Consider the following 22,823-nt stretch of genomic DNA (forward strand, 5'->3'; position numbering starts at 1 on the left):
CTGCTCGTTTATCTGTTTTCCTCCGACGTTTTCCCGGGACCGGACAAACATAGCCGGAGTTGTGCAGTTCGAGACCGTAGTTTGGCTCCGGGCCAGTGCGCCACTCAGGTAAACAAACAGGATGGTACGTCTTGGGCGATCGTGAACAACGGAGGAGGATGGGACGTGGTTCAGGTGATCCGGGGTTCGAGCGGCGAGGATGATGAATGGAGTTGTCCTGAGCAGATCAAACAAACAGGAGTTTCAAAAAGGGTAATCCAAAAACGTAATCCAAGACAGTCCGAGGTTCTAAATCCAATAATCCAAACACGAGTCAAACGAGCAAACAAATACGAGTGGTTGGGGCTAACTAAACTGGAGCAATCATCCGGCATAGAGTGGTGTCTCCATCCTCCTTTTATACCCGACTTCCTGATTGGAGATTCTGTGCAGCTGCTGCCCCCTCCGCTCCTCACATGTGGGAAATTGACTCGGAGATGGTTAGTGGAAGAGGAGCACTCACCTTGGCTCGTGAATATGACTCTTAAAGACTGACCTACACACATCAACACTGTCACCATTAGGAACTCTAGAATAGAAGTGATTTAACCTCAATTGAACCAAGTCAAGACTATTCCTACTTGGTTCAGTGTCAAAGAGAGATAGGACTTACTCCTACGCCCAAAACCAAACTAAATCATTAACAAATTAATTAAATAATTAACACAACACCTTAACATTTAGCAAGTTAGATCATTCAGGACTGCCCTATTAGGTTAAATAAAAAAACAAATAACCAAAATCACCTCCATATTGGTTACAAGACTGACCCTGGGATTTGATCACCCTGGGGGGCTCCCACTGGCGAGAGCATCTGGTGATTAACTGGCAGAAATGCTTGTTGAGCCAGTGGACACCACTGATGATAAGTCCTGAAATTCTGATTAGCCTCAGATACACAATGGTACCAGAATAGATCCTCTGATCTGGTACTAATAGTGCAAGTAATCTAGGGAAGCAATTAGGACTTAGACTCAAATAGATAATCAAACCCCCACCTACCAAGCACATCCGTTCCACATCTATGACTGACTTTACTTTTACCATGTCTTTGTTCCTAGGTTATTTTCTTCTAGGGTACGCGCTCTGCGCTCCTCTGACCAAGGCCTGCTCGCTGTCCCTCGTTCTAAGTGCCGTACTCGTGGGGACCGGGCTTTCTCAGTCCTAGCACCGTCACTCTGGAACCAGTTGCCACCCTCAGTTAGGCTGTCCCCATCTCTGCCCGTCTTTAAGAGTCACCTAAAAACCTACCTCCTCCGCTTGGCGTTCCTTGAACGTGTTTGAATTTGGCCCTCTTTTATGTTGATTTTATTTCCCTGCTTTCATTGGTCTCGCTATCCCTTGTTTTACCCATTTGTCTTCTACTAGAATGTTTTACATTTTTTGTAATATTTGAATTGCTGTTATTCTCGATTTATTCATCATATTTAACTTATCTCATGTACCATGTTCAGCGCCTTGGGCTTCCCGACAGGGTCGCGGAAGGCGCTTTATAACTAAAGCTTTGACTGATTATGGTTTTTATTATGTCTTTTTTTCTAGGTATTATGGTTATCTTGTTACCTTGTCCGTATATCTTGATTCTTAAGGCTCAATGCTCTTAATTTAAACCTAAGACCTTCAGACCTGACCCAATCCCATTAACCTAACCGTAAGGCCCATAAACCTGACCTTAGGCCCCAAACCTAACCCCCCATAGCCCCCCCCCCTTCTTGCATATCAAAAACACTACACAAGATACCCAAGCATTGTTTGGATGCATCCAAACTGGGCAACTACACTCACTGAGACATAATTATGTCTCATTACACCAAATACAGAACATCTCATACAACAAGCATTGCTGGAATGCATTCTAGCAGAGCACCAGCACCCACAGGGATATCCTTATATCTCATTGCACCCACACACATCTCAAAGATCTCCCACTTCTCCCCCTCCTACTATGTACAGCACACAACAACACACTTCAGTAAGATCTGGACTTCATTAGACGTAACTAAAGCCTTAGTGCACAGCACATCTCATCTCAATAGGTTGACTGCCGACAGCCCCTCGGAGCAACCACTTGCAGATACACTTCCCATTAAAACTAGAAACCAGATGCTCAAGATTGGAGCTGATCTTCAGAGAGTGTGCACACCTTTGGTTTCCATACCAAACTCTGCTGAGCCATCGGGCGGCAGGGGGAATCCATTTAGACCCGTCATCCAAACATAACAAATGCTGTTCTATTCCTAACCCTAGCCTAAATCATGTTTAAGGGTCTTTTTTTCATAATGTGGACCAGCCAGATGTCCCCACAATTTGGAAATGTCCACACACTACAAAAAAAATGTTTTAATTTGTCCACTCAAATACAAGCACACACACACACACACACACACACACACACTCACTCACTCACTCACACGCTCCTAAACATTAAAGGAAACTTTAATGGGTCTTTTTGCCGTATCTGCTTGAGGATAAAAACAATGTACACTCAGTGGAACTTGGAGGTAGAGACTGAGAGGAACAAATTAAGCAATATTTTTCATGGAGGGATGTTTGGAAACCTGCATCTGATGCAATCTCAATCATCTGATCTGTTTTTGAAGCTACTCTGTGAGATGCGAAGCAGGGAGAGACGTTTAGTCACATCCCATTGCTGTAATCTGGGTAGCATGCAGATGTCTACAGCGATGAAAGGCACAGGTCTAAAATCATCTAACATACTTTAATTTTAAAATTTATTTTGAAGAAGTTTCCTCACTTCTGATGCAGTCATGATTTGTGCTGTGATGAGATGAATAAGATGCTTTACTGACATCACTTTAAACAGAACTGTCACTATCAAAGTTTAAATCTGCCCTAGAATTCTTGCAGGCTGGGAAAAGACTAGAAGCCACAATCAGAAGATATGTTTTTTCATGTTTCTTGAAGCATTCACTCACCGATGATAGCTTGTGGGTTTGCTTTTTAGGTTAGAGTACAGAAGGTGCTCATTAAAAGTGAAACTGCTATAGCCTTTATCTCCAGTTGTTCAATGCCTTTGTTTCGTATGAAAATGATTCTGTTACCCAGAATGCTTGGCCATGTAGGTGTGGCTCTTCTTGGCTCTGTGGCCTGTTCTGTCTCTGTCAGTCATGGAGTCCTGGATGGAAATGGCAGTGCGGGGCTGCAACATCCCAGCAAGCACCTGAGATGGCTAATACCATCAAAATGCCTATTACATAGGAACTTAGAGATCTTTTATAGTTGCACAGCATTAATGTGTAAAGAGTGCATAGGTGTGAGAAGGTTTTAATAGGACTAGAGGGAGAGGTTCTCACTGTTTATTGTAGTGACAAAATCAAACCTTCTTCACCTTTATGTTCACCATCTTAGCTGCACCTTTCCTTCAGGTAGTGAACTGTGTAGTTTTACGACATTGCATTTAACATTCATTTTAATTATTTTTTGTTCAAAATGTTTTTTCTTTGTTCAATGAAGTCAAGTGCTTACTTTGGTAAGACACACTGACTCTACTGTTCTCTAACAAATGACTGAGCCATGGAAGTTGTGTTGGTGAGTTTGGTCTGATGCTCACGTTTTCTTTCACAGCACTCTTATTGTTTGCTGTCTTGCGAAGTGTCTGGCTGCAGACACTGGAACAATAATGTGCTTCTAGAGATACAAAGTTTTGTTTCTCCGTCAGTCTTCATATGCAAACTTCTGTGAAAATGTTTGTTAGGCTCATAAACATCTTTCATTTCATGAAATACAGAGTTACTGGGGTTTTTTCTTCCTCAGTATTTCATTCAGTGACTAAACAAATGTAAGTTACTGTAAAAACTAGCAAGAAATTATATATATATATATATATATATATATATATATATATATATATATATATATATATAGATAGATATATAGATAGATAGATAGATAGATAGATAGATAGATAGATAGATAGATAGATAGATGGATGGATGGATGGATGGATGGATGGATGGATGGATGGATGGATGGATGGATGGATGGATGGATGGATGGATGGATGGATGGATGGATGGATGGATGGATGGATGGATGGATGGATGGATGGATGGATGGATGGATGGATGGATGGATGGATGGATGGATGGATAGATGGATAGATAGATAGATAGATAGATAGATAGATAGATAGATAGATAGATAGATAGATAGATAGATAGATAGATGGATAGATAGATAAACTGAAATAATGATTTTCAGTCCAAAATGATTTTTGAGCCTTTCAGTCCATTTTTCAGTATCACCATGGTGTAATATATTTTGGTGCAATAACACTTTAAGCTTCGACCAAATAGAATAATAAAATTAAAAAACACAGAAAGAAAATAGAATTAAAAGTCCAAAACAATCTTTCACAACAAATAACATTGTACCCCATAAAAATGAGCTAAATCATGAAAAAGATTTAAAAATTTTTTGCATTATTGTTTGTGAGTGTGTCATGTTTGAAAAGATGACAGATATGCATAAGATCAATCAATCAATCAATCAATCCTTTATTTATAAAGTGCCTTCTCTGCCAGGAAGCCCAAGGCGCTGAACACAGTACATACAGTGGGGCAAAAAAGTATTTAGTCAGCCACCGATTGTGCAAGTTCTCCCACTTAAAATGATGACAGAGGTCAGTAATTTTCATCAGAGGTACACTTCAACTGTGAGAGACAGAATTTGAAAAAAAAATCCATGAATTCACGTGGCAGGATTTTTAAAGAATTTATTTGTAAATCAGGGTGGAAAATAAGTATTTGGTCAATAACAAAAATCCAACTCAATACTTTGTAACATAACCTTTGTTGGCAATAACAGAGGTCAAACGATTACTATAGGTCTTTACCAGGTTTGCACACACAGTAGCTGGTATTTTGGCCCATTCCTCCATGCAAATCTTCTCGAGAGCAGTGATGTTTTGGGGCTGTCGCCGAGCAACACGGACTTTCAACTCCCTCCACAGATTTTCTATGGGGTTGAGGTCTGGAGACTGGCTAGGCCACTCCAGGACTTTCAAATGCTTCTTACGAAGCCACTCCTTTGTTGCCTGGGCGGTGTGTTTGGGATCATTGTCATGTTGGAAGACCCAGCCACATTTCATCTTCAAAGCTCTCACTGATGGAAGGAGGTTTTGGCTCAGAATCTCACGATACATGGTCCCATTCATTCTTTCCTTAACACGGATCAGTCGTCCTGTCCCCTTAGCAGAAAAACAGCCCCAAAGCATGATGTACCCACCCCCATGCTTCACAGTAGGTATGGTGTTCTTGGGATGCAACTCAGTATTCTTCTTCCTCCAAACACGACGAGTTGAATTTATACCAAAAAGTTCTACTTTGGTTTCATCTGACCACATGACATTCTCCCAATCCTCTGCTGTATCATCCATGTGCTCTCTGGCAAACTTCAGACGGGCCTGGACATGCACTGGCTTCAGCAGCGGAACACGTCTGGCACTGCAGGATTTGATTCCCTGCCGTTGTAGTGTGTTACTGATGGTGACCTTTGTTACTGTGGTCCCAGCTCTCTGCAGGTCATTCACCAGGTCCCCCTGTGTGGTTCTGGGATTCTTGCTCACCGTTCTCATGATCATTTTGACCCCACGAGATGAGATCTTGCGTGGAGCCCCAGATCGAGGGAGATTATCAGTGGTCTTGTATGTCTTCCATTTTCTGATAATTGCTCCCACTGTTGATTTTTTCACACCAAGCTGCTTGCCTATTGTAGATTCACTCTTCCCAGTCTGGTGCAGGTCTACAATTCTTTTCCTGGTGCCCTTCGAAAGCTCTTTGGTCTTGGCCATAGTGGAGTTTGGAGTCTAGCTGTTTGAGGCTGTGGACAGGTGTCTTTTATACAGATACTGAGTTCAAACAGGTGCCATTAATACAGGTAACGAGTAGAGGACAGAAAAGCTTCTTAAAGAAGACATTACAGGTCTGTGAGAGCCAGAGAGTTTCCTTGTTTGAAGTGACCAAATACTTATTTTCCACCCTGATTTACAAATAAATTCTTTAAAAATCCTGCCATGTGAATTCATGGATTTAGGTGCTTTTTTTCTTGTGAAGAAAACGGTAAGGCTAAATGCAACATTTGTCAAAAAGTCATTTCATTTAAGTCTGGGTCTACAAATAATTTACACAGGCATTTGAAGACACCCAACACTGCATGTCTCAGGTTTGAGAGCAGAGCCAGACTCAGACAACAGTGGCACTGATGTGTCCATTGCCTCCACTGCCTACATATCAAGTGCAACTGCAGGCACAGCAGCCTCTGACCCCACTGGGCCCACCACGTCACCTGGCTAAGCACGACCAAAAAGAAAGCAGACATCCATCAGTCAATATTTACCTCCTGTCTTGACCACATTAAGACAAGGGAAGATAGACGAAGAGCTGGCAAAGATGATAGCCACTGGCTTCCAGCCTTTCTCAATAGTGGAGGACGCAGGATTCAAAAAATATTCACGTGCACTCTACCACTCCCACATTCCTCCAAGTAGGAAGGCACTAGCCCAGAAGGTCACAGATATGTATGACAGGGAGACAGCATCTTTGAAGAGAAGGGTGTCAAAAGTAACAGTTGCCTGTTTAACCACAGACTGTTGGACTTCAAGAACAACAGCATCGTATATATGGGCACAAAAACTGAAGGAGACTCAACTACAAAAGAAGAATTAATTATGGAAAATTATGGGAAAATTATGGATATTTGATTAAACAATCTATATCTGTTTAATACATTGTAATATTCATCATTGTTTCAGCTTTAAAATTGTAACATTAAAGTTTTTTTTTTCTCACCAGCTACTTGACAGCCTCGAAGGTCATAATGCTGGCCAGTGGACTTCAAAGAGCCACCGCTGATTTCCGGCGAAACATGACAACAGCGGCAGCGCAAGGTCGACAGTCTGTGTGCGAGTATGTCATCATGATTCCACAGCATTCATGCCAACCACAAAGAAGAAGATACTGCAGCACTTGACTCACATTTTAAGAGTATGGCCTTCCTTGATGGCAGAACAGCAGATGAGACGTTTTGAAGGCTGCCAACTGCAGCAGCAAGAATTAGCAGTGGCACACCCACCCCGCAGCAACCAGAAGTGGAAGGACTGGAAGGGGCAGGCGGTGGTGCTGGATCAATAGTTTGGAGCTATTTCCATGAGGAAGTAAGGGTGGCAACAATAATTCACATTTTTTCCTCTAAAAAGCTCTAGAATGAAATCAATCTGATATCTCAGTCTAAAACTTCCACCAGCTGTAAATCACTGTATTTAATCAGCACATACTGTACATATGCAAATCTACTATTGTCACTTCTAGTTAAATGATAAACTGCATTTCATTACTCTTTTCTCTTACACTGTGTAATGACAAACGTTGAATAGAATTTAATCTAATCTAATAAAATAAAAATGGAATCTCCCATTGTCACATCTCCCATGCCTATGAGCCCAAAAAGGTCAGAGCTCCTGACTTCCTTAATGCAAATTTTCCCAAGGACAAGAAAGAGATGCAGAAAAAGCCATAATGTAAGGAACTGCTTTGTATTTATTTACATTGCATTTGTGTTCATTTTAAACTTGTATCTCGTATTTGCAAAGTTTACAGTACTTATAGTAGTAATGGTGGACTGTATGTAGACATTTACATTTTATTTATTCTAATTTTATTTACAGTATATGTATAATACTTTAAATATTTTTGTTTTCTATCAAAATGTTCTGTGTGGAATTGTTTGTAGTAAAAGCTGTTTTGCACAAAAATTCATTTCAGCCTGCTTTGCTTGTGATGTTTATTTGTGAGTAGGTATTGTATGAATAGCATAAGTCAACATAGCTTTACACACACACACACACACACACACTTTGTACTAAAGGTAAATCCAAAATAGTGATGTCACTGACTAAGCAGAGGGATGTAGTGCAACCCTATTGTCCTCACATGATAAATGAGGTAATACTCAATATTTCAGAATAATTCTAACTCAGATATTTGTGTGTGATGTCTGAGTTTTAATTATTTGACTACAAATCTAACCTCATCATTCATCCCAGTGGTTATTTCCAGGATAAACTGAGATTCCCCCAAGCTGGCTTCTTAAAACTGACTAAATATTTAAAAAGAAAGGAACGGTTCGCCAAGATCCAGATCCCGTCAAAGAGCCATGAATCCCATCACTAGCCTGTGATGCAAAACAGGTGAGGGAAGAAGTGGCACTGAGGCAAAACTTTAGTGGCTTGGAATGAGCAGCTCAAGCCCATTTAACCTTCCCAGTTCTATAAGCCCTCTTCCACCTTCACCTCTTTGCAACCAGGCCTTCTCTATTAATAACATCAATTTGAGAGGCAGTAAGAAAGATCTTTTAATGTGGTGGTGATACAAGAGTTGGGTTATTTTTGTTTTTTTGTTTTGTTTTGTTTCCATATGCATAAGCAATGGTGCTGTACTGGGCAGTATTCCATTACTTGAAAATAAACGTACGGTGGTGGGTACAGAAAGTATTCAGACCCATGTCAGTTTTTCACTCTAAAACCAATGAAATTATTTTTCCTCATTAATGTACACACAGCACCCCATATTGACAGAAAAACACAGAATTTTAGAAATTCTTGCCAATTTATTAAAAAGAAAAACTGAAATATTACATGGTTCTAAGTACCATACCATACCATAATTAATTTACATAGCACATTTAAAATGCAACATGGGAGCTGCCCAAAGTGCTGCACAGGCTGCACCACATCACAACAATCATAGCAACTACAAAACAGAGGATAAAAATGCTGATCAATAAAAGCAAACAAAACATTAGGAATACTAAGAACAGATACAAACAATAATACAATTCAACTATGAAATGAGTCACTGTCTAAAAGCCAAGTCATAGAAGTGAGTCTTTAACCCTCTCAGGTTCAAAATAAGTTTTGACAGAAGGACGAACAACTAAGTCCTTCAGGGGTACTTCTGAGTTTTAAAATGCTCATGAAATTTGTATGTGGAGTAACCAGGTAGGTTTTAACGTTGCAAATCTGCAACGCCTGCCTCCAGAGGGTTAAACAAGATTTAAATGATGGAGCCTGTCAAACTATAATAGGTAGAGTTCCACATATTTGGGGCAGCATGTACAAATGCTCGTTCACCACGTGATTTGTAACGCATCCAGGGAGTGCAAAGCAGCAGGAGGTCAGCCGACCTCAATGTGCATGTGGGTAGATAGAGCGTGAGCAGGTCAGAGAGATAGGGAGATGACAGGTTGTTGAGTGCTTTATAGGGGTCGTCAACCCTCCCTCAGAGTCCTTTTCCACCCACAAATCAATTTTTAAAAATGCAACCTTAGTTGGCGTTGCCTGGCGGACCGAGAGAGCGGAGTCACGGCAGTGACGAAGACGGATGGGTAACGGGGCGAAGCTAGCTGTTTTTCACTCTGAGCTGTCATTAGAAGTGGAAGACGTTTCTCCCCCTCCTTACCCAGACAGTCGAGAAAAAAGGGACCAAAACGTGTCATCATTTCCGGCTTCAAACCGCAAAGGATTGTAGGTATGAGGGACAGCCCTCCACCCCAAACCACTCTGAGCGTGCTCATTCCATTCTTTTTTTTTCCGGACAGTTGTCCCCAAACATGGTCAGAGCTTGTTGTGTTGTTGATTGCCATACTCGGTCGCATGACCACCAGGGAAGGCTAATGGCCAAAGGTACGCGTTTTTTTCGGATTCCTGTGTGGAAGAGAGGTTGTTCCAGCGATGTGTCTGAAGCTACAAAGACACAACGGATGGCGTGGATTGCTGCTATCAGAAGACCTAAATTAACATTCGAGGACACCCCAGGTCACATGTTGGTCTGCTATAGACATTTCCATAAAGGTAAGTTTATGTATTGCAGTGAAGTGATTTATCATAGCGAATTTGTAGATACAGGTCACAAATAAGGCCTCCGCTGGCCATTTGTTTCGCTGGAATGCTTTGTTTACATTAGCTTTGCGGGCTGCTATTTGTGTCGTTTGCTGGCAAATGGGCCTACAGCATGCTGGAATGCGATCCGGACTGGGCTCTGTCCCTCCACATGGGTCATACCGAGGTGAAAGCGACGACCACCGCCAGATTTGACCGGTTTAGATGGAGAGCCATATCAAAACAACAGCCTGTTGTTCCACATCCGCCGGAGCCAGTGATGGATGATCCAAGTGAAAACCATCGTGAAACCCTTGCAGGTAAGCACAATACATAACACTGTACTGGGGGGTTATGTGTTTTATGATTTGATTAAGCTGTGCCATTGTAGGATGCAGTTCTATACACGCTGCATTCTGGACCGTATGGTACAGCACCCCGCCAGCACGTATAACTCTTGCTCTGCTGTCTGTCAAGTTTCACAAGTCAGGAAACATGTCTCCATTAAATTTATCAGAGTTCGGCCCTTCGACTAAAGGAATGTTTTCTGAATTATTAAACAGAACGCCCTTATGTTGCACATGCCAGTTGTTGTATTTTTCTGTAGAAATTTGTAAAGTAAATCTAAATAATCCCCAGTCCTTGATTTATGCTGTATCATATTTTCCATGCTTACATTACATCTGCATCTCTCGGTGATCAATGCCCCTCAAAGTGCTTCACAAACGTAAAAGAACAGAATAAATAGTATAAAATGCGCAGGGGCTCGTCACCTGCTGTCTTTTCCGAGGCCTGCATCTCGTCGGTCATTTTCACGTGACAGCGACTAGTCGAAGAAAGGCATAAAAAGTCACTACAGAGCAGTGAAGTCGACTAGTTGATACAACCCCAGTAGCTTCCAGAGATGATGAGAAACATATGGAGGGTGGAGTGAGGATGAAGTTTAGTAACTTAGATATGTACAAAACCAACTGTCTAATATATGTGCTTTATAACATTGTTGGTGAGTGATCTGACTGCTCTCAGAGCTAACTCAGTGTCCAGAATCAGACATGTTCTAATGAGAACCGGACTCAGCACCAGTTCAGAACCGGGTCAGGTTTGCTGCAGGAGGAGCTACTCCTCAGTGTACCTCCTTTGTTTCTCTGCATCATTGCTGAGATTACTAACTGTCACAAAAACTCAACCCGAACCGTCTGTGACATCATCTCACACACAACACTCGCTTCTAGTGATGGGAATTCCGGCTCTTTTTAGAGAGCCGGTTCTTTTGGCTCAGCTCACCAAAAAGAGCCGGCTCTTTCGGCTCCCAAGTGGCTCCTCAGATTTTCAGTTGCGTAGAGTTCATTTATAACCAAAATAATGCAAAACTATATGTAAAATGATTTACTAATGTAAAAAAATGCAATATATCAAATATTTATCATTTCATTGGATTTAATAACTGAACACTTTAAGAAATCTCCACTTTCCGACTGGTGGTGCTCATTTTCTCACCGTCTTTGTCGCACTCTCTCTCTCTCGCCTTTTTCCTCCTCCTCATTCCCTCTCGTCTCTCTCCACCCGCATGTGCTCTGCTGTGTGTCTGAGTCTGATCCTCCCTCTTCATCGCCCCTACTGCTCAGTGTGTGGACAGTCTGGACACGCAGTTACACATGTTGACCAATCACCTGTAGCTTTCACCAAAGCAAGAGGGGAGGGGGGACGGGAGGGGACGGCTCCCAATGACGAGCCGGCTCCCGTCGTTCACTTCAAAGAGCCGGCTCTTAGAGCCGGTTCGTTCTTGACCGACACATCACTACTCGCTTCAAGCCTGTGGCAGTGTGGACTGTGGTAGCTAAATTACATGAACCACGTCCACGTTGTTCTTACTTTGCATTTATAAATATAGCAAATATAGTTGCAAAATTACAGGTAGAGAACGATCTTTAGACGCTGTTAAAAGTAATTATTTAGCTTAATCACCTCAGACTGGGCCCAAAATCTCCGTTTTGGGGAAGCGGCAGTCGATGGGATCCGGCTAATTACTGAAACGGCTTGGACTAATTTGTGAAACGCTCTTCAAACCAGCATAACCCGGTTCAAACTCCAAGTTGGTGAAAGTGTTACATGTCAAAAACATGTAGAATCCTGAGATGTGCCTGCCTCATGGTGTAGCGTCCATATTTCGCTGTGTCCTGCAATAATGCAAGTTACTACAACATTAACAGCCAAGTTACTTGAACTAAATAATTATAATACTAGATGCTTTGCTGGGATCCTCACTCAATGCTAATGCTGACTACAGCTAAGCTACAGCATAAACACTCACTTGCAGCTAATCCAAGTCCATTGCTACGAGCCAGGCTGAGACGGCGATGCTTTTATAACCTACAACCACAGAGGTCTGACTCGTTACATCGGACCTGGTTACGATGCTTGGGACCTTTAACCAATTGGTCGAGACAGATTTCAAACTGCTGTTGTAAATTTGTGTAGAATAATTTTGAGCTGAGGAGGGCACTCGACTGAAGGTTTTAGGCTGAATTTTAAGTTTCTAAAGAAAATGCACCAAGATGCAAAATACCAATTACACATGTCTACAACACTATAATACACTTATTTATACAAGTTATCAGCAAAAAAAGGTTGATTTTGCTGTGACTTGCTCTTTATAGACAAAAGTCAATAGCTTAAACTGTGCTCATAAAATACCAGGGAGCCAGTGAAGATGTTCCAGGACAGGGGTAATATGGCTACGTTGGTGCGTGTTTGTCAAGAACCTGGCAGCAGCGTTCTGGATGACCTGCTGCCAATTCCGGGCATAGACCGGAGCACCTACTAGAAGGGCATTTGCATAGTCCAGGCGAGAGGTAATAAAAGCATGGATGACTGACTCCAAGTGCCTTCGCTTTGAGATTGGTCTGAGGCAAGTAAGGTGGCGAAGTTGGTAAAAGCAAGACCTCACGACTGAGTTAATCTGTGGAGCCATTGAGAGTTTACCCCAAGACTTGTGACACACTGTTTGGGGTTGAGAGTTAAAAGGTCATAAACAGAGTGAGAGCCATGGTGATTGTGGGGGTCAAAAACTATAGACTCAGTCTTCATTTCATTCAACTTTAAGAAATTGGATGCCAGCCAGCCTTTCACATCTTCTAAGAATGCAGCAAATTGCGAGCCTGTGTTATCCTCATTCATTGCTACATATATTTGGCAGTCATCAGTTTAGATGTGGTAGCTCAGGCCATGCTGATTCAGGATTTTGCCTAGAGGCAGAAGATAGATTGGAAACAGCAGTGGCTCAAGAATGGAGCCTTGTGGCACCCCCCAAGGCAGTGGGAGACAGAAGGATGCACGGTCACCTATTTGGACAGAGATTGATCAGTTGGATAGGTAGGAGCGGAACTAATGATGTGCCACCCCTCGTCACCCCAACCCAAGACCCAAGCCTGTCCAAAATATTCAAACCCTTTGCTCAGTATTTATTAGAAGCACCCTTTTGAGCTAATACAGCTATAAGTCTTCTTGGTAAAGATGCAGCAAGTTTCTTAGACCTGGATTTGGGGAGCCTGCTTCTAAAAACATGAGCGTTCTCTGTGGCCCTGTGGTCCCCTGGCAGCTCATTCCAGAAACGAGGACCGTAGAACTGGAAGGACGCCTCGCCGTGAATATGTGTCCTGATTTTAGGGATGACAAGCAGACAGCTGCCAGAGGAGCGCAGAGACCGCTTGGGTTTATACTGTATAAGCAGTTCTGAAAGATAAGAAGGCCCAAGACCATTAATACACTTAAAAACCATTAAAAGTGTTTTAAAATCGATTCTGAAACATACGGGCGATGTTCTTTAGATGATAAAAACCTATTTTGGTGGTATTTTTAATATGATGGATAAAAGTCAGCTCAGTGTCAAAGATGACACCCAGGTTCTTCACTTGTGAAGATGGATTAAGAGACAGTGATTGTAATTGTGGTAAAAGTTCCTCTCTCTGGGCCTCAGGGCCGATAACTAAAACTTCAGTTTTGTCCTGGTTGAGCTGGAGAAAGTTTTCTGCCATCCAGGATTCGATGTCTAAAATGCAATTAAAAAGTGTGTCCAATGGCCGTGTGTCATCAGGAGTCAGAGATGTACAACTGTGTATCATCAGCGTAACTGTGGAAATTTACCCTATGTCTCCTGATGACATTGCCAAGAGGGAGCATATAAAGGTTAAAAAGCACTGGGCCTAAAACTGAACCCTTGGGCACAACACATGTAATCCCATGAACCCTAGAGGAACAGGGATCCAAACTCACCATAAAAGTCCTGTCTGTGGGTTAGGAAGTGAACCATCGGTGAACAGCACCAGAGAGGCGATCCGTTTCAAACGAGTTAAAAGAGTAATGTGGTCTACTGTGCATTATGGAGGGAACATTTACTGGATCAGCTCCAAGGAGTAATCTCGCCTGGGGCACCAAATTGGGTAGAGCCGGCCCTGAGTGAGTGATTTTCAGCTGCTGGACAACCAGAGACGGCTTCAAAAGAAGGTTACAGATCTGGAGGGATGCTCACGCTGTAATAATATACATATGGCAACCCTGAGAACATAGAAGGCAACTCCATGCTAAGATATATGGAAAGCATGATGATAGCAGAGCTGGAGGATGGTGTGGACTTGGGTAGCGAGAAGAACCTAGGGATAGAGAGAGCCCACCAGGCACTGGAAGTACAACCACCACCAGGGACCCTCCCCCACCCTATCAACGGTGGTGCTCTTCTTAAAGTTCAGCACTAAAGAACAAATCCAACACGCTGCATGGAAGAAGCCAGTATATATAAAGGAGAAGCGGATATTCTTTGATTACGACTATGCAGAAAACATACAAATGAAGAAAAAAGAGTATGGCCTGGTTAAAAATGTACTTAAAGAAAACGCCATCTGATTACAGTTGCCACTGACCAAAATGCGGGTTCACTTTGACTCAGGAATGGCCCTATACAACGGCATGGAGGAGGCTGCAGTGGATCTAAAAAGATGCAGATACACGGTGGGACTGGTGGCCACAAGAAAGTCCAAAGGTATCACGGCGGAGATGATCAACAGCATGCTGCTGATGAACGTGGTTGGGCCGTGACGCGTCGGGAATTCAGCTGATCTATGAGGGAGCACACGGGAAAAGCTGAAGGTATTCCAGCGACCAGGCACGGAGGATGCCGGTATGAAGGAGGAACACCCTCTGCCACCTCCCCGTTTCTCTGTAGGTATGAACTTTAGGCCCACGGAGTTGCAGGAGCGCGGGGCTTCTGACCAATACAGGATGGTATAAGATTTGATGGCCTTCTTCTTGACCAGGATGGAACCCGAAACGGCAATCACCTTTGATAAAGGAGCGGTAAGGGTTTGATGCAGGTGACTCATGTTTGCTTTTTTCAGGTTTCTCTTTTTTTAATAGATTGACAACAAGTAGGTGCCCTACATAGTGGCATTTTCCCTCACACTGAGAGAAAAAAAGAACTCATGGAAGACCTGGTTTGTTTGGTAAAGACAATTTCTGTCTTGCTTCATGTGTTTAATTACAGTATGTGTTCTGAGCAGTGTTGGGCAAGTTACTTCAAAACTGTAATGCATTAATTATTACTTGTTACCCTCATTTTAAAGTAATTCATTACATTGCAATATTACTTATTTTAAAATGTAAGGCATTACACTACTGCATTACCGTATTTTCACAACCATAAGGTGCACCTAAAAGTCTTAAATTTTCTCCAAAATGTACGCCGCGCCCTATGGTGCGGTGCGCCTATTGTGTTGTGAGGAGACGGGAACGTAGTAGAAGACAAGGGGCGTGGCGTGAACGTGCGGACGTGAGCGAAGACAGACCTGTGGATCTGCCACATCATCATCAACATGCTCGCTATTTGCCTCAGACTCCGGCTGTGAGTCTCCGTCCACTGCCTCTGCTTCCAGTTCAAAAAACAGCGGTACTATCTGAACTGCCTGGTGGGCATTTATCCTTAACACATACAAAAGGTGCACCAGGATATAGGGCGCGGGCAAGGTAAAACATACCGGTAAAACATCTGTGCAGGCTCGGTATTCGGAACATATCAGTGCAAAAAGACATTGTGAAAATTATAAACACCCAAAAGCATGCTTCACTTTACTGGTCTAGTCCTGGTTCAGACCTGGTTTAGAGCGCACGTGCACTTCCTCATTGCGTGCCCTGACGGCTTGTGCTCTTGTAATGGGCTCGACACACGGGAGGCAACTTCGCCTCTCCTCCATTCATTTTCAATGAGACATGCGCGCGGGGAGGGGCCTTCAACACAAACGGTTGTTTTCCGCTTGGTCCTAGAGCTCAACCAGTGTCAATTTAATATAAAGTAATATTGTTTTTGGATGGTAAAAAGTGCAGGGGTCAAAACTTGACTTTGGACAATTACGTCCATGTGTGTTGAATACCAAAAAGACACCTGTAACTGATGCTGCGCCCTATAACACGGTGTACCCTATGGTCGTGAAAATACGGTACTTGAAGTTACTTTCACCAAAACAACTTCAATGTGAATCTGGTAATCTGACACTCAGTGAGCACATGACAAATATGTGGAAAGTGATGTGGTGTCTGAGCTAGGATGGCTGTTAGAAACAGTCAGATATAATAACAGTGCTTTAAAATGATAGTTTATTAAATAAAAGCAACAACAATCTGTACTCTCAGCATACTGCCATCCTATAGGGCCATCTGAGCAGGGAGTGAGGTGGTGGGGGCTCCAATCCTATATTTGCCTTGGTCCTCAATTGCCTTGATACGGCCCTTGATGTGGGACTGACTTCTGGGGTGATCTGATACTATCACATGTATGAAAATTAAATGCTTATATATTATTTCTTTTCACTGGTAAAAATGTGTATTGGGGATAAATCTACCTACTTTTTTCTTATTAAGCACTCTGTTTTGTTTTCTCGATTTTATTTGAATAATTCCCTGCCCTTTCTCTCTCTAACCTTCCTGCATGCTGCATGTTTTCTCCGTCTTCCAGAAAAACTGTTTCCTAGATTTCCGACTTTCTAAGTAATCAGCCGAAGGGATCTACCGAATGCAAAAATAAATAAATAAATAAATAAAAAGCTTAATTACCACCGATTATGAAGTCAGCTGAAAAGTACATGAAGTACCAGAGAACATGGGCTGATATAAACGATCGCAAACAAATGACTTTGTTTAGGTGGAATGGTTTTGTGAATATAACAGCGGCCGCGCGCAGGACGCAGCTGGAGTATTTGAGCCATTACCGCTGCGTCCTCTCTGCTCATAGAATGCCTTCAAAGCTGAGTCCATAAATGACGTAATACATGTGGATACTGGAACTTTTTTCAGGCTTCCCGCAATTTAAATTTTTAGGAAACCCACATCTTGATTCTGGGTTTAAAAACGCATTGTAATTACTGCATTACTGACAATTGTACCGAGTAAATATTACCATTTTCTTTCCCTGTAATGCCTTACATTACCACATTACAGCAAAAAGCAATGCATTAAAGTAAATAATTACATTTGTACTGTGATACTCCCAACTTTGGTTCTGAGGGCTGGGAGTATTGTTATTTTGGTTGGAAATATATCGAATGTATGCGGTGTTATATTTGACTGTAAATGGTACAAAGAATCCCATTATGAGTTAGCCATTATCGACACTTCCTGGTGTCAGGTTGGCACAACCTGTCATGGTAGAAAGCTAACTTTGGACCATTTGATGAAGTTCAGGCCTCTGCTACAATAGAATACCTTAATATTTTATTGACAATTTATTAAAACTAACCACTTACAAAACATTACACTTTAAAGCTGGAAACTTGATCATGAGAATACCTAGAGTTTCTTACAAGTGTTAATTATGCCAATAATTATTGCTTTTCACTCTGTAAGGACTTAAAATTGTCAACATAGGTGTGCAGGGCTGTTAGGGAAGAATTGGGGGGGGGGGGGGGGGGGGGGGGCTTCTGGAATGGGAGAGTAAAGTGTGCATTCTATTTAGTTCTTACTTAGACTAATCTCCCCCATGTGACAGCACAGCCAGATTTGCTGCCATGGAATGCCACAGAGTGTTGTGCTGGAGACAAAACATGACAGAGGCCTAAACTACAGGAGGGAGCCACTATGGTCCTGGAGAGTGGTACAACTTTGCCAAAGGAGGAAAATAAGTTTTCATGATTTCCATGCACACTCCTTCCTCTCCTGGGCTCAACATCCTTTCACCTCTAGCAGTCGTGAGCAGCCACCCTCACCCACCACTAACTATGGCACACGTCAACATACACACGGTCCTGAACCAGCTAAAGTAAAAAGTTCTAAGGTGTTGTTGGAAGTGCCATGGACACATTTCTTTCTCCAGCCTCGAGTGCCTACAGTGGTTCCTGTCTTTCTCAGCAGGATCACATCTGGTCTACAGGCAGAGATTTTTCCCATAAATATCAGAGCCATGGCAGAGACAAACAGTACACATCCTGGGGGTTGATCTATAATCCACTCAACAGTGATTTCTTATCCTTCCTCTCTTGTGGTGTACTTTATCTGGAGAGAGTTAAACCAGCAGAAACTGAACATGGCACAAATCAGTTGTTCTGCTTGTATGTCAGCCACTATTTCCTCCTAAATGGGGATTACATAATACTGCAACATTAAATTTGATATGAAAAAGAAATAGTTTTGTCTTTGTGAGGTCACAAAATGGTGTCCTTAAATGGATAATGTACCAGTTTGACATTGTTCAGAACTTTAATGAGCAAGACAAGGTCAAACAGATTGCTTTACAGAGATCACATGCCCCTGGCAAAAATGATATAAGTCAATATCCAATACTCAACCTCAATCCCTAACCCTACTACCTTCATAAAAATATCCTGTTTGGAGCCATAGATCTACAGTTTAGGATTGATTGTGAGAATTGTTATGTAGCATTTACATTCTGCCACTGGGTGACATCCTACGAAAGTATGGAATTGGCTTTATCTTTATGCTGACGACTGCCAATTGTATCTACTTTTGGACTGCGCTGGAGACCACATGATAAATATTTTCATGGATTGTTTGGCAAAAGTCAAGGCATCAGAGACAGTGTTGTTTAGACTGAGTGGACACTTGGATTTTTCCAGAGTAGACTGTGGTGAATTGAATTCCTACCTGGGTGCTTCTGCAGTCAATATGGGCATGCAAATGATACTGTAGTATCATCTTCATTTTATCACTTAAAGTGACAGTGTGTATTTTTCTTGTCGATGGAGGCAGTGGATACCTAAATCTTTGCAAGCAAGCAGTATTTTTGTGTTGGAGTGAGACCTTACCAATGGATGCCCATTACGGTCGAAAAGCCCTAGGGAGTGCAAACTTCAGTAAAATAACAAGCACATCAGACTCTTTGCCTCTCATAGCCACTGCACCCCCAAACTGTAAAATAAAATTATGGAAACGCTACATAGATGACATACTAGAAATCATACCAAAAGGACAAACAGAAACACTAACACAACACTTGAATAACATTGACAACACAGGTTAAATAAAGTTCATATATGATTCAGAAACAGAAGGCAGTATAGCATTTATGGACATGAAAATAAGCAGGCAGACCGACATGACCCTAAAAATAAACACCTATAGGAAACCAACTCACACAGACCAATATTTATTATGGACATCAGAACACCCCACCATACACAAAATGTCAGTAATCAGAACATTATATCACAAAGCAAACATGATAACATAAGAAAGAGACCATAAACAAGAGGACAAACACATACAATACGCTTTAAAGACCTGCAGAAACCAGACATGGGCGATAAACAAAGGAAAACAACAAACAACAGCAGAAAGAAAAGAACAACCAAAGCAAAGAACCAGAAACCCAGAAAGACAAGAACCAAAACCAGTGATAACCCTACCATACATCAAAGGCATAACAGAAAAAATAAGAGCAACAATGAAAAAACACAACATAAACACACCATCAAAACCATACACAACAGTTAGAAACAGACTAGTACACACAAAAGATAAAATATCAGCAAGACATAAGTGTGGATTCGTTTACGAAATCCCATTTAAACTCTGCAATAAAACATATATAGGAGAAACCGGACGCCAACTCAACACACAAACAATAGAACATAGAAAGGAGTGCGAGAGAGAAACAAGTTGAAGACACACGAGCAGCAAAACAAGAAGCAGAAAGCACAATAAATACATCAGCTGTAACAGATCACTGCACAAGAGAAAACCATATAATGGACTGGGACAACACAAGGACCATAAACACTGAACAACAGAAATACAATAGATGGATTAAAAGGAAGCTATAGAGATAAGGAGACGTGGATACGGGACAACAAACAGAGACGATGGGGTTTACACCTTGGATCATGCATGGGACTGTGTCATCGGTGAGGGGAGAGCGGGCAGCAGAGGGCGACAATGCAATGTTTTATAAATGAGACCCCTAACCTTTATTGGAATGTTTAATGTGTGAAGTGCCTTGGGACAACTCTTGTCGTAATTTGGTGTTATGTAAATAAACCTGAATTGAGTTGTCATGTGCAGTCATGGGATCAGACACTATATTCCGAGAACCAGCTGCTGCTTGTGGTGCCCAGGGCTCGGCTGAAGCCAGGAGGGGATAGGGTGTTCTCTGTAGCTGGACCGAAACTGTGGAACGCACTGCCCTTAACTTTAAGGTTCTCTCCATCAGCAGCGGCTTTTAAAATGAGGCTAAAGACCTACTTTCATGATCTTTTAACTCTGGTTAGCTATTGCTGATGTTTTATATGCTCTTACCTTGTAATTTTAACTCGTTGGTTTTAGTTGTGTCTGTTGGTTTTGTCTGTTTTATCCTTTTGATATGCAGCACCTTGGTGCAGGGGCAGATTTAGGACTGAAGAAGATCCGGGGCTTAACACACGCGCGCGCGCACACACACACGTGACACGCACTAGTCAACATCATATATATTTGTCTTGTACCACATAATTTTTAATCTGAAGCTACATAATAAGCATTTTCAGGGCAGAGTATTGTTCCTGTTAGTGTTTAGTGTGAGATGATAGTAAATATTCCCTTTCTTTCCCCATCAACTTTACCTGATAGTAAGCTAACTTTAGGCAAACCAGCAGCACAACAAATATTTTCAAACAAGACTCACAAACCTGAGTCAGCACCAGTCTCATCAAAGCTGGGGTTCTTTACTTTTTGTCTAAAAAACGTCCTTACGTCCATCTTCACTGATGCGTTTCAGGCAGAGAGTGTAGAAGAAGCCGGCTGCTGAAGGGCTTCTTCTTCAGTGGTGGAGGCTCAGGCAGGCTGTATACAAACTACTGCCAGCTGCTCCCTCTCTGTTGGACATTGGTACTGCATGTTACTTCCACGATTTAGATCCGGGGCTTTTCATAAAACATTCGGGGCTTGAGCCCAAGTAGCCGGGCCTAACGCCGCCCCTGCCTTGGTGGCATGCTCCATGCCTGTAAGGTGCTTTATAAATAAAGGCTGAGTTGAGTTGAGTTAAGCTGGGGTAAGGAGTTCTGTCAGTGCCAGCTGTAATATTTTCCCCTCTCCTCCCACTCATGCTTTAATAATAAAAAAAAATCAAGATTCTCCTAAGCTCTACTTTAAATTCTCAGCTCAGCCTTAGCAGTCTTGAAAAGAAAGTTTTGACATGAAGTTGGTTTCATTCTTTTGTTTGATAAGCATCAGCCCCCTAAATCCAACCCAGCCAAATCATCTTGAGAGGGGCCAAGTGAGGAGAGAAGAGGAGAAATGACAGAAGAGAAGACGAGAGGAAAATAAGGTCTGTAACCAAGGCATCCGGACCAAGACTAGGTCAGACTGGTCCTCTCCTCCCTGGCTCTCCTAGTCGTCCCCCCCCAGCTGTCCCCAAGCAACAATAGGCTGAGCATCTTTTGTGACATTAACGGTTTGTAGGAGCCAGAGAACAATGTATGAGAAGTGACGAGCACAAGGTTCCCACACACAGGGGCCAATCCCCCCCAACAGATCACAGCTAAAAGATGGCAACCTGCTCACAGCTGATCACAACCTCCCACTGAGCTCCCCAAACCCATCACAAAAAACACATTTCCCTCCATATGAATGTACGAACACACTCCCGATGCAGTGTTGGGCATACTACATACGAAAGTAATTTGTTGCATTCATACATTACTTTTTCCAAAAAGTAAATGAGTTAATAACTCAGTTACCACATTGTAAAACTAATTAGTTACACAGCAAAGTAACGGATGTAATTTTTATGTTCTATAATGCAGTGCTGTAAGGTTTATTTCTACTAAGGTCAATAGAATTGTAGATATTTGGAATGTGTATCCATCCTGTCTAATAAATGTTCATTCTTAATTCTGCCTAATAAATCTAATTCCTATTAGTGCAGCTATTATTATAGATATAATTAATTATAATTTCTACTAGTAACTGACATGGCTGACGATACCTTCAATTGGATTTTGAATAATATGAATACAATTAGTACTATGATGAATTCAATTATTGTTATAAAAAGTAGAAATTTCAGAGAGGTACGGTTGTCAATTAAATGTTAAAATGGCTTGCCATCCAATCCATTTCTATCCTCTGACCCCCAAATTCCGCTCCGACACGAACGCTGGAGCAAAATCGGTCCCGTTGTAGTCAATCAGAGCAATTCCACTACTGCGGGTTGCTCCGGCAGTGCGGCGCCGTGCGCCACCCTCTGTTCCGGCGTCCGGCAAAAATAGGATTGATTCTATTTTTGCCAGACGCCGGAGCACCTCCGCAGTAAATGGACAGAAATCACAACCGCACAACAGGAAAATGAGCAAGCACATCTTCCGTTTTTCACAATAAATCGATAAACAAAAGGCGTTTTTTGTTTCATATGCACAGA

At 42.1% G+C, this 22,823-nt stretch overlaps 1 protein-coding gene across 1 annotated transcript in view; it reads left to right on the forward strand.

Annotated features, from left to right (window-relative positions):
• Positions 1-7,047, forward strand: part of LOC139062263 (uncharacterized) — a 99,361-nt gene extending 92,314 nt beyond the window's left edge. Inside the window, exon 7 of the mRNA XM_070543132.1 lies at positions 6,852-7,047. Coding sequence (XP_070399233.1) covers positions 6,852-6,911 — 60 coding nt within the window. The 3' untranslated portion in view covers positions 6,912-7,047. The remainder of the gene's footprint in view (positions 1-6,851) is intronic.
• Positions 7,048-22,823: the final 15,776 nt, after the last annotated feature.

This window comes from Nothobranchius furzeri, chromosome 12 (genome assembly GCF_043380555.1).
Source record: "Nothobranchius furzeri strain GRZ-AD chromosome 12, NfurGRZ-RIMD1, whole genome shotgun sequence".
NCBI classification, from domain to species: Eukaryota; Metazoa; Chordata; class Actinopteri; order Cyprinodontiformes; family Nothobranchiidae; genus Nothobranchius; species Nothobranchius furzeri.